This window comes from Orbicella franksi, chromosome 12, assembly GCF_964199315.1.
Source record: "Orbicella franksi chromosome 12, jaOrbFran1.1, whole genome shotgun sequence".
Taxonomy (NCBI): domain Eukaryota; kingdom Metazoa; phylum Cnidaria; class Anthozoa; order Scleractinia; family Merulinidae; genus Orbicella; species Orbicella franksi.
Genome location: NC_138156.1, coordinates 22288408 through 22301261, shown reverse-complemented (window position 1 = coordinate 22301261; position 12854 = coordinate 22288408). Strand labels below are relative to the sequence as shown.

At 39.6% G+C, this 12854-nt stretch overlaps 2 protein-coding genes across 2 annotated transcripts; both read right to left on the bottom strand.

Annotated features, from left to right (window-relative positions):
- Nucleotides 1–1981: 1981 nt before the first annotated feature.
- On the bottom strand, nucleotides 1982–8147 carry LOC145463452 (isoaspartyl peptidase/L-asparaginase-like). The gene is made up of 4 exons (XM_081447209.1): nucleotides 6845–8147; nucleotides 5873–6020; nucleotides 4589–4915; nucleotides 1982–3733 (listed from the first exon to the last, which is right to left on the bottom strand). The coding sequence occupies exons 1-4, from the start codon at nucleotides 6995–6997 to the stop codon at nucleotides 3378–3380; spliced, it is 984 nt and encodes a 327-aa protein (XP_081303335.1). The 5' UTR covers nucleotides 6998–8147; the 3' UTR covers nucleotides 1982–3377.
- Nucleotides 8148–8198: 51 nt separating this feature from the next.
- Nucleotides 8199–12845, bottom strand: LOC145463451 (isoaspartyl peptidase/L-asparaginase-like). The gene is made up of 4 exons (XM_081447207.1): nucleotides 12582–12845; nucleotides 10462–10609; nucleotides 9559–9873; nucleotides 8199–9090 (listed from the first exon to the last, which is right to left on the bottom strand). Exons 1-4 carry the CDS (start codon nucleotides 12843–12845, stop codon nucleotides 8726–8728), a joined length of 1092 nt encoding a protein of 363 aa, XP_081303333.1. The 3' UTR covers nucleotides 8199–8725.
- Between the last annotated feature and the right edge of the window lie 9 nt (nucleotides 12846–12854).

Genomic DNA, 12854 nt, shown 5'->3' with positions numbered 1-12854 from the left:
CCTCCCGCCGCAACTAACTGCGCTTGGGTCTCCGGGAATGAGTCACAAGTACATAAGGACCTGTTTGTTGCGTGAACGCATTGAGAAATAGTGTTAGATTTTGGGTACTCATACGGTTGGAGTCAAGGGATTATCCGAGGTTAGAGATCGAGTCCCCCATATAGTCCTTATATCCAAGATAATCCCTTTTAGGTTAGTTTTAGACATGGTACCCAGTTCTTCCGCGGATGTTACTCGCGCGTTGCGTGGATGTTTTCGTAGAGGGTCAGTTTGTGTTTCGTTCCGTTTCTTTTCATTTCAAAACGATGGAAAACCTCCAACGCTGTGGGGATATTTTCTTTACGGGCAATCTCACTATGTTTTAATACATTTCGAAATTTCAATAGGAATTTAAATAAGAGACGGATGTCCCCTGCACAAACAATAACAACTGAATGAACGGCAGAGAAATGTGTGGACAAACGAGTGCAACGCAAACGAACGTAAACGAATCAGGCAACCGAACAAACAGATGGTCCAAAGTGCAGAAAGACGCCCGCCGCTAGAGCAGCAAAAGGCGGTTTAAGCAACAACGGCATCAACGCCAAAGATAACCTCGATTAAAAAACGACTTTGCATTCAACTTACGAATATCCTGAGAATTAAGATTCATTCAGTTTGTCTATTACTGTCAAAAATATCCCAAACAGCATTTGTACGGCAGCGTCAAAGCGTTTTTTTTTTTTTGTAAAGGACGGCAAAGCAATGAACAAAGAATCATAACGCACGCTTGCACAGCCTGATCTCAATGACTGATAAACGGAAGATTGCAATTGACAAGGGTCTGACAGTTTAAACAGTTTTTATAGATTTCCAAAAAGCATTTGACACTGTTTCACATTTATTTACATATCATCGTATAAATTACATGCCATCGGGATCTCGGGTTGTCTGCACGAATGGCTAATGAGCTACCTAACTGATATAGACGCCAAAGCTCATGAGTTGCCCAATATCCCGGAGGGGGTACTCCCAGAAAAGTTGGGTGGAGGCGTGCGGCCCACTTCCCAAAACCCTTACCCTATTTATGACCAAAATCTGCGATTTTGTTCTCCTATTTATGACCTGGCCAAAAATTCGAAACCCTATTTATGACCGTTGCAGCTGGCACAGTTGCCCTAAATATAAGTTATGAAGGGCTTTTGTCGACGGTCTTATTGATAATGACGAAAAAGTGGCTTCTTCTAAGAAACATACTCAATTTAAGTCTAGACCATACCCTATTTAAGACCAAAATGGCCAAAATCGATACCTTTCGGGCCGCACATACCTATATAGCCTACATAAGGAGGTATCCCCCAGGGCTCAATATCTGCACGGAGCCATGTCATTTTTTGATCCAGATCCGCCTGCCCCATAAGCCTCTTCCAGGCGTTCAGTTAGTTGGGGCGCAGCGCGACTGAAAACGGCGAGTGAAAAAATAGGGGAGAACCGCGCTTCTCCTCTGTTTTTTTGCTCGCCGTTTTTCGCGCTAGCCATGTCCCAACTAACCCTACCTGCCCCATTCCCATTAGCCTGTGAACAGGCTCGGCTGGAAGGGTCTGGCTGCCGCTGGAACGGCCAACAAGGCGCTGGCTGAGAGTGAAGTGGCCGAGGGGGGACTCTTGTGTCCTCTTTCTTCCCGCTTTCTCTTTGCCCCATCCCCGACTAGAGAGCCTGTTCACAGACTACCCTCAGAATTTACCCCCGACAAAAAGCATGACGCTCCTTTGCCAGAAAAAGGCATTGTTCTTTCAAATCACCTCAGAACTATTCACAAGATCAAATGATGCCAGTTGTGATTTACATATTTTTCTAGCCAAATTTCTCCTTAGTGTTTACATTGGATTAGATTGGTGATGAAAATAGAGAAAATTATCAACAAGGGCACACTTTCTTAAAATGCCACCAAAATTAACTTTCTTGATTTGTCTTTAGTCAAACAATTTGCTGATTTAGTTCAATGGGATAAAAATTGAAAAATTATTTCAAAATCACCGTTCATGTTCCATGACCATCAAAATCATAGCACGAAGTAGGTCAAGCTGTGAACTGAATAAGCAAAAGAGGGAAGAAGGAATATTGACATTTTCTGCACATTTTGGGGGAACATGTACGAATAAAGAAATCAGAGGAATGCTAGTCAAAGCTGAACCAACACCTGGTAAAATATCTCTCAAATATAAAATACTTAATACTTCAAAAAGTAACTAACTTCATTATACTTGAAATCACTGACTGAGCCATTCTCAGTCAAGGTTTTATCGAGATTTGGAAGCCATCTTGACGATTGGCAACACGTGTCAAATTTACAGTGTTTGTATGGGAATCTAAATACTGGCAAATACTTCCCTTAAAAATAATTGAATTCTGAACAATTTATGAACAGCAAAGTTAAGATACTAGACAAATTGAGGGATATAGTTGTGCTAGAAAGCATCCAGTCACTTCTTATTTTCTATGCATTTGTCTACAATTTTTTCCGAGAACTTGTACTTGGCTTACAAGTTCGAAATTAAGACTTAAAGCAGACAATTTATAAATTAAAACAGTTATAATACAAAATAAATTATTTCAAAGCAATGGTAACCCAGTAGTTCAAAAAATCTGTAAATTATAGATACAGGAAGTCAGAGAATTAGTTACAAATACATTTTACAACATACAAACCCCAACCAATCAAAAATAAATAAATATTGACAGAGACAGGAAAAGTTAGAGAATTGATACTATGTAGAGATGCTTACAAGAGGAATCTCATGGAATCTTCAATTTAACTTGAAAATTTAAGGTGAAATATTATTAAACCCTTTACTGCTGCTAAAATGTCCGTAAAACATTGAATAAATAGTGTAAATATTTCCTGAGAAATATGAAATGATGCTCGAGACGAGTATAGGACAATCAGAGAAAAAAGGCCTAGCTTTGAATAAATTCAAATGTACGACTCCATGCACATTCTGGTTGGGCACTCTAACAACCTTTGGCATGTTAGGTAAAGGTCGGGTAACATTATTTAGCAGCTACACAATAGGATACAGCAGTGCAAGAAATTCACATGTTTTGCAATTTTTATTGATTTTTCTCTAAGGCCAAACGACGATATTTCCCTGTCATAGTTTACAAACAAAATTTTTCAAGCTTAATTTCTCTCTTGGCCTTATGTGCCCAAGGACATGAAGAGGATTGAAGTGAAGTTGAATTTTTCCTTACAGTGTTAAAACATTGTTAAGTAGATTGGCAATGAGAAATTATAAAGAAAAGCACAAACGATGGGATACCTTCCTAAATATTATGTCAATAAAATTAATACTCAGAACTGTCTGAAAAAAATTATCAATATTTTTTTAAACTTGTCTTTAGTTCACAATTTCCTCATTTGGTTCAATTCCATACTTAAGAACACCTTCTTTGATAGTTGCCCATGGCATACGCTTAGTAGTAAAACCCCTCCCCACCTGACCATGTCTATCAATTGCTATTGCTCCCCCCTGGCCACTTACTCCCTCAAACATTCTTTGAAGTGCTTTATCACAAGCATGGCCAGGAGGATGACTTTCTTCAATGTTGTGCACCACTTCTCTAGCCAGCATCATTTTCATGATTGATTCTCCATGCCCTGTTGTTGACACTGCACCTTCCTTGTTCACGTAACCTCCACAGCCAATCAGTGGACTGTCACCAACACGGCCAGCCATCTTCAGCGAAATTCCACCTGAAGATTAGTATTCAGTTATAAATTTCTTGTTAAATTGTTTGTTGTCAATGTAATGGCATGATTACAGCAGGTAATTTTGGGTGATTGTAGGTCACTTGCTTGTTTAGCATTTTGCACTAAAAATGGTAGAAAACGCAATTTTATTTCTCACGAAAAAAGGAAGAATTCTCAGCAACTTGCTACTGGATCCAGTGAAAACTTGGATGGTTTGTTTTGGAGGAAGGAACTTGCTTGGAGAACCCAGACAAAAACTATCAGTGCAAGACAACAACAAACAACAAATTAAACCCACATATGATGCCAGGTCTACGATTTGAACCTGGGCCACTGTGGTGGGCTTTCACTACATCAGTAGGCTTGTGATCATATGGCAATACAGTGGAACCTTTTTTAATGGCCACCTCTCCACAATATCCCCTTTTATTGCACCAGCAGACAGTCCACACATTTACTCTTATTTTAACCTCTCTACAATGGCCAACTCTCCACAATGGCCAACTCTCCACAACGGTAATGGCCACTAAAACACATCCCAGCTGCCAAAATAACCTCTCCACAACAGCCAACAGCCAGCAACTAATGAATGGTGCATATCAAATCCATTTTGTTAGAAAAGGTCATGAGACTTGAGTGGTACAGTGCATCAGTGGTCTCTATTTCTGTATGGTTTGAATCTTTTTTATTGATATCAATTGTTTTGATTGTGTTACATACTTATACGTGGCAATGTTACACTTCCCAAAAATGGCCACTTTCTTCTGTCCCCAAGGTGACTGCTGTGGAGAGGTTCAACTGGGCCATTGTACCAAGGTTTAAAATGTACTTGTAGTTCTAACTATAAACAAAGCTAACCTGTGGATGTTGCACAAGCTAAGTGACCCAAAGAATCCATTGCCACTGCACCAACCGTGTCATGTCCAGGATTAGCAAGGAATGAAGTTTGCCCTCCTTCGGTATTATAACCACTCAAAACAGCTTCATTAAAATTCTTATTGCCTTCTAATTGAAGTCTTGATTCAGCACTGATCAGTTCAAGAGGATCGCTTAAAATTGGAAAACCTATTTTCTTAGCATACTTTAAAGCACCATTTCCAGCCAAGAAACAGTGGGGCGTGTCTTGCATTACATGACGTGCTAAAGACACAGGATTTGCTATTCCTGTGACTGCTGCCACAGCACCTAAATATGAAAGAATAGGAAAATAGACCATGATTTTTACAGTTTAATAATCTTAAGGCAAGATTAGCTAAAATGCTATTGGTTACATTACCATCATGTGCATGATGCTGGTAACTGTTGTCAGTATTAATTCCAGTATATCTACTAATAAATAAAATGTTCAAATGATTATTGATTTTGTGAAGCATTTGACAAGAAATATGGATATTAAAGCAGTCAGTAATAGATGATTCCAAAGACAACAACAGCCTCATGTGCCTACTGGCGCCTCGAGAACTGATGATGATGATGACGACGATGATGAAAGCCAACATTTCCAAAGGTAGGAAAGAAACTATTGAAACATCCGTTCAGCACCTATCTCTGGTTTTTGCAGCAGAATTGTAATTTCCCCTGAGTGAGATGCTGGTCCTTTTTTTTTTTTTACAACTGGTTGAAGAGAGGGGCAGGTACAAACACAGGTCATAGTTCACAGCTTGCAGCTCATCTCTGGTTTCTGGTTATCCTGAGTAATGCTCAGGTTAGCTTCTATAACACTCAGGTTAACTTGTTTACAGTTAGCTCTGAAGGTAATACATTGAGCTCTTATTTCCTGTGACATATGCAAACCTGCGACCTGCAACCTGCATTTTGTACCTGCTGATGGAGAGAGGTACTATGACAGTAGAGTACCTTGCCCAAGAACAGCACACAAGGAACTCAGCTATCAGGCACAATCCTGGACCACTCAATCTAGAGTCAGACCCACTTAGCCATTTCACCACTGCACATAGAGTAGTGTTACACTTTTTAATTCATTGTATTTTTATTGCATTTTTTATTGTATTTTTATTTTATTTATATCGTGTCTTCCACTGAAAAACCTATTTTTGGGAGTGTGCAATAAAGATTCAACGTCAACTTCAACCTCCCATAAGTTGCTCAAAATTAAGGCTAGAGAATGGAGTAGCTTTGTACCTGATTCTAAAGTGTTCCCGTCCATGATCATTGCATCAACTTCAACAGTCAACTCCTCTGTAAGAACTGAACCATGGCCTGCATCAAAAGTTGGGTCATCCTCTAGACTGCGGACAGCTGCCTCAACTGCATCAACAGCAGTTCCGCCCTGACATAAAATGAATTCAATTTTGCTTATACAGGACTATCTCTTCTGAAAGGGGGGATAAGGAAGGGAGAATTCACAATATGTGCAGGGGTGTGCTCCATAGCCAAAGGGTCCAGTGGCGCTAATGGAGGGAGACGTAGAACTGAGAACATACAATGTAAGGGAGTCCCCCTGGGCATAAAGCCCCGCTCTTTACGAGCCTATGTTAAGCTGTTGTATATTGCTGGATCTTTTGTATCAGTTCTTGTGTACTGGTACTCAAGGACAGAACCAAAGATTGTACATGTGTGACTATCCGACCCCCCCCCCCCCCCACACACACACACACACCTCACCAGGGGGTACCCCTAGGAAAATTGGGTAGGGGTGTGCGGCCTGCTTCCCAAAACCCTTACCCTATTTATGACCAAAATCTGCGATATTCCCTACCCTATTTATGACCTGTCCGAAAATTCGAAACCCTATTTATGACCTGACCCTTAACTCAAAACCCTGTTTCAGACGTGCACTATAATTTGGTCCCTAGTTCAGACCAATGTTAGATTACCGTAAACATCATTTGTGAAGGGCTTTTGTTGATTTTATTTTTGATAACGGTGAAAAAGGGGTTTCTTCTTAATAACATACCCATATCAAGGCCAGGGTGCAAAAACCATACCCTATTTATGACCACAATGGCCAAAATCAGCTAAAATCGATACCCTATTCATGGCCAAAATGGCTGAAAAACCGTACCCTTTGGGACGCCCATACCTTTATAGCCCATATTAGGGAGTACCCCCTCCCCGGGGTGACCACTGTGGCAGAAAAGAAAGAACCTTTACCGTTATCAAGGACTCGTAACCTATCTCAGCAGCTTTCTTGACTCCCTTAACCGATGGATCCTTTAAGACATCTAGTATGGCCCAGGCGCCTCCATGCACGATGATGCATGGTTGAAAATTCGTCTGTACCTTTCTGTTCGGGCTGTCCGCCATTATCTTACGTGACCGTTAACTCACGAAAAATCACAATTGCAGTAAAAAGACCTCCGATAAGCCCGACACGCGGTCATAAAGCCTCAAAAGAGATGTAAATTCCTCCTAAACAGACATTTCATATCGAGTTCTGAACGTGCACATCTTCCGCATTAAACACAAGAAATCGATCAGGCGTTACTTACATGTTTCCTTTCCAGGCTTCTTTCTTCTTTTTATTTGCGCCCGAAAACGAGTTCCCGCGTTCCCGGGTCGTTCCCGGGCGTTCCCGTGCACGGCCATCCACGTGGTACGGTATTATCACAGGTTTTATAGCTTTTCTCTCAACGAAAAAAAAAAGACAGAATCACAGAGCGCGAGCGGCGGGGAGAGGGGAAGAGGAAAATTGCAAAAGCTGGCCATCATTGACAACAGATCACTGCTTTTTCCCATACAACACAACCCTGAGCTGACTCTGAGAACCTCTGAGGCTATGATTAATTCTAGAATTTTTTCTCATCAAACTCTTGCTCCATTTTATATGCTTAGTTTAGGTATTAAGTTTCTGCTCCATCAACGCACTTTGTAAATGTTTATAGTTCAAAGTATAAGGCAAAAAAGGTGTATCTGTTTTGTTTAGTTAATGAAAGCAAGGGCGCTGATGGACATGATGTATTAAAATCCCTAAAAGAACCTGTAAGAGCTTCTGAGAAAGTGGGAAATGGGAAAAAATAACAAATTTTCCGTCTCAAAACAATTTAGAAATTCATCAAAGCCTAGGAGAGGGGAGAGAGGGGCACGGGAGATAATCAAAACAGATGGGAAGAAGTGCCTAACCTAAGGCTTAAAGGAGCGTAGTCAGGGTTTGCGCATATTGAAAAGTTTAGTCTCAATTTTTCAAATTCATCGTTTGTAATCCGTGTCAATCTTCTCCATCCTTAGCCATCCTCGTTCCTTCATGGTTTATCATGATCTCTTTAGTGTTTTTCTATCTTATTAAACTGTTATTTTCAGGTTTTCTATCATTTAAAGGTAATTTTGTATGTGGCCAAAATAACTCAAAATACCATGACTGAGCTCCTTTAACCTTGCTGAAGCAAGAACTTCCGAGAGTTGCTGGTGTTGCCTACTAGCCTCGCCCATCTCCGTGTTTACATAAAAAGTTCAACTCCCACAGGATTGACACATGGCACCATCATTCACGAGAAAGAAACAGAATAGCAGCAGTAATAAAAAAGTGGATTTCACTTTATGTTGAAAAATCTCTTCTAGAATACACTGTACAATGATTCTGTTTTCTAAAAGGATATATAGGACTGTCTACTTTTAAAATAATTGTGGTAATTGTAATAAAAAAATATTAAATACAACTTTCACTGTCATACTCATTCATTCTAAATAGATATACAGAATTTTCTATTTTTAAAATAATACTAATAATTGCAGTGTTTTTAGAAAATGCTAAATACAAATATCACATATAAAACAAGAAATACAATGTATGTTAAGACATATTTTTGCAGTATATTTTTAAAAAAAAGCATTGTCTTGTTCCAGAAAAAAATCCATTTCTCCTCAGCCTCCCAAGAAAAATTTTGGGTTTGGAACCAGCTGGAAATTGTGTCATGTCATTTTGTGTTGTGTCATGTTGTATCAAATTGCATGTTATCATAATATTATTATACTTAAACTATCAGTAATAAGAAGTCTCATTTTTGTTTTTTTGTAATAATGACATTAATTAAATGTTTAAAAGGGAACCCCTTGGTCATCAGCCTGATCACCCAGGCCAAATTTAACTACACGTCCACTAACAGATGCCCACGCCATATGATCTGTGCAAAAAGCTTTCCCAAACTCTCCATTGCTGTTGAGTGCTATAACCCCACCAACACCTTGAATTGAAGTTGCCATCTTATTGACAGACTTTTCACAGGCTAGCACAGGACTCAAACCATCCTCTACATTTCGTACAACATCCCATGCCAGAACAGCTCTCATCAGCGATTCCCCATGTCCTGTTGTAGAGGCAGCCGCTACAGTATTAGCATACCCTCCACATCCAACCAAGGGGGTGTCGCCAACTCTTCCTGGCATTTTCATGGGCAATCCACCTGCAGTAATAATGATATGATACTTGCAATCAGATAATTTCCTTGAAAAAGAATATCTAGTGCACTTTAGCCACCATAAAACATGAAGGGCATTTTAACAGAACATGACAGAAATTAAGAAGACATTTAGATGGGGGCAAGTATTCTGAAAAGGCTGAGTATGTTCTAATTGACACGGAGCAAGACCAATGCTTTTTGAAGGACCATTCACCACTTGTTACATTAAAACTAATTTTATTTAACTGATCAGCCAACTAGTGGAACACCTTTTAGCTATCTAAAAGTAGCAATCACCTGAAAATTGTGGGGGTTTATGCCTGGGGAAGGGTGGGACTGTTCTCACTTTTTCCTCCATTAGGATAAGAACAGGCTACTAAATCAGACAGTAATGAGGATTGTCACTTTTGGAACTGATGTTACGGTAATGAGGGTAATTCTGACTATTGTTATATTTAAACAAACTAACACCTGTTGATGTAGCGCTTGCAAGTCTTCCATGCGAGTCCAAAGCAAGTGCCCCCACAGTGTCAAATCCCTGTTTGTTGTCAGCATCTCCTGTGCTCAAATAGTTTTCAGCCATAGCAACATAATTTTCCCCTTGTGCAGACCGCGCATGTGATTCATTTGTCACAAGTTCCAGTGGGTTCTCAAGAACAGGAAATCCTATCTTCCTAGCAAACTTTAAGGCTCCTTCTGCTGCTAACAAACAGTGAGGCGTGTCTTCCATGACATGTCGTGCCAAAGAAACTGGATTGGCAATGCCTTGAACACAGGCCACGGCACCTAAAAGTTTTGAGATGCATATTTGAGAGAATGTTATTTCATGCTACAGTGTAGATGAGCAACTATACTGGGGGACACTAAGGGAAGGTGTGACTGACGCCACAATTTTCAGACATGCACAAGAACTATCAATGAAAAAAAACTACACAAGAATAACATAAAAAATAAAAGGAAATAACAGTGGGATAATACAGAGACTGCATGAATACATAAATTGAGGATCTTAATCTAAGCACGATGTCGCCAAATAAGAAATATTTATTAAGAGAACACTGCTCCATCTAAAAATTCCACTGAAATAGCTATTCTGATAACAATTCCAAATAACTGGTCGCATAACCTCTATATGCACTTGCATTGCTGGTTGCACAACTGAAAAATCCTCTATATCCAATTGCATTGCTGTTTTCTCTATCACTTTTTCCATCATGACTTAATTGAGGGGTAAAGTGACAGAACCCTAACCCAATACTAAGTATGGTAATCCCCTTAAACCTTCAGGCAGTTTATTGTACTGAACATTGATCTTACGCAAAAGCAGTAAGCAAGAAACAGTACACAAGAAAGGATAAATTTTAGTTCTGTAACCTGTTGCTAAATTATGTCCATCCATAATGAAGGCATCAAGCTCAGCTGTGTTCTCCGCTGTAAGAGCACATCCATGTCCAGCATTAAAAATTGAATTGTCTTCCATGTTTCTTACTGCTGCCTCAACAGCATCCACTGCACTTCCTCCCTAAACGATTCCATTAAAGATAGATTACAAAAGACCCTGTTGGAAAGCATGCACTAAATGCAGTGTACTAATCTACAATGTATATCTTGATGGGTGTCTGGAAAACCCGAATAGCAAATAGCGAATAGTCACAAATAGTGAATATAAAATAGTCCCGAATAGTTCGAATAGTCTCGAATAGTGCGAATAGTGGTGAACAGTCACGAAAAGTGGCGAAGAGTGATGAATAGTCGTCAACAGTCACCGCTTTAGGTCTGATATCCTGCATTAATTAATTATCCAACTAAGCAACAGAATTTCACAATTTCAGTATTTATCACCTTTTCTTCTCCGGACTTAGGCTCAGGCTGTTGATCGCCGACATTAAGAAAACAGAAAACACAAGGATAACCTAATAAAGATGTATTTACACTTTTGGAGCGGTTGAAACAGAAGAAATTACGTTTAGAAACACCTTTTCTCCTGATGTCTGTGCTTTTTAGTGGGAAAATCCTGTCCTATGTTGCTGCAAGGTTGACTGTGAGATACTGGGTACCCTATTTGCTACGATTTGCCACTAATTTGCCACTATTTGCCATTATTTGCCACTATTCGACACTGTGTGCCACTATTCGCACTATTCTAGACTATTTGTACTATTCGCTATTCGCTATTCGCTATTCGGGACTATTCGCTGTTCGCTATTCGCGACTATTCGCTATTCACTATTCGGATTTTCTAGACACCCATATCTGGATCTATAGAAATGTACAAATAACATGAGCTGTTGACATAATGATGGCGTGAGAAAAGATATTTTTTTCTGATAGAAATAAGTGATTTTCTGTTCTTTTTCTTGCAGCATTTTCTAAAAGAAAAGAGAAACAATTTCCACATTTCTATTGAGTTATAGACTGAACACTCGTGACACTATGGGAGAACTCAAAAACGCTGTGGAATGTGCATGCTAGTCCGTGGCACCACTCTCATGGCATTTCTTATTCTCCTCCAAATTTCCATTGATGTCTCTATTAAGCAATCAGATTATGAGCTCGAGATTGCTATTGCATGATAGTTGACGAGGGCCCAGTCCAAGTCACCTATCATGCATAGAAATCCAGAGCAAATAATCAAATTGTTAAAGTACAAATCTACTAGTCGTTCACAACTTTATCAAAGTCCTCTTCTGTTCACAGACACCTCGAAAACACATGCGCAAAGAAGTGGCTGTTATTCTGTGAACAAGTGTACACTGCTACTCTCTATCTACAGCAGAATAGATAGTGAATAGCGTAGCAAATCAGAGAATGGCATTTGTGATAGAATGCCAGTAGATTTATACTAAAACTACATAGAACCACAGAAAATGTGTGCTATTTCTTAATTCCTACACGCCTTTAATTTATTTATAGGTGGTCCATCACCTGAGTGAAGAACCCCAATATAAAAGGCCTGCAATCCCGAGGTGAGGACTATCCTGAATTAGCCAGGGCGCATCAGAAATTTTGAGCAGAACCCATGAAAGGTACCAGAATCTTATTTTTGAGGGTGTGGCTCAAATTTAAATTTTCAGCCCTAAGAGGTATCATACCAATCAACAAAGTTTACCACCTAAAAAGTATGACAAGCACCCCTCCCTCTGGACCCTACCTGTAAAGTATGTCACTGCGTGACCTCTGTAACAATTTTATAAACCTTATGATATTTTCCCCTTGTTTCTTCTTGCTTGTAGGAGTACTCAATGAATCAAAATACTTACAATAAGGTATATTAAATTCAAGAATTGATTGACTTAATTAATCAGTTAATTAATTTATTAACAATCGTATACCATTTGTTCTCCAGGGCATCTATTAAAACACACTTAATCGTTTTTCCTTCCTCCTTTTTAAGGCTATATTTATAAAAAAAACTGCTTTCTTGTAGAGCTCGTACTCTCAACGCGAGATAAGCTTGTTTGGACCATCTTCAGAATTTTAAAAGCTCTCTTTACCTCAAGAAGAACTTCATATCCTTTCCTAGCTGCGAGCTTAACACCCTGTCTTACGGACTCTTGATATTCATCAGGTATCGTTCTGCAGCCGCCGTGGATGATAATACAGGGTTCCATGTGCCTGATCGTGAAAATTCTTGTCATCGGATCGAACGGAAGTGGACACGGACTGAAGCTTGAGCCGCCAGCGGAACGGCGGCTATTGCATAAAACGTATTTTCCGTTGTGTAACATGGCATATAGTGTCGTACACAACGGAAACATTGTTTAGAA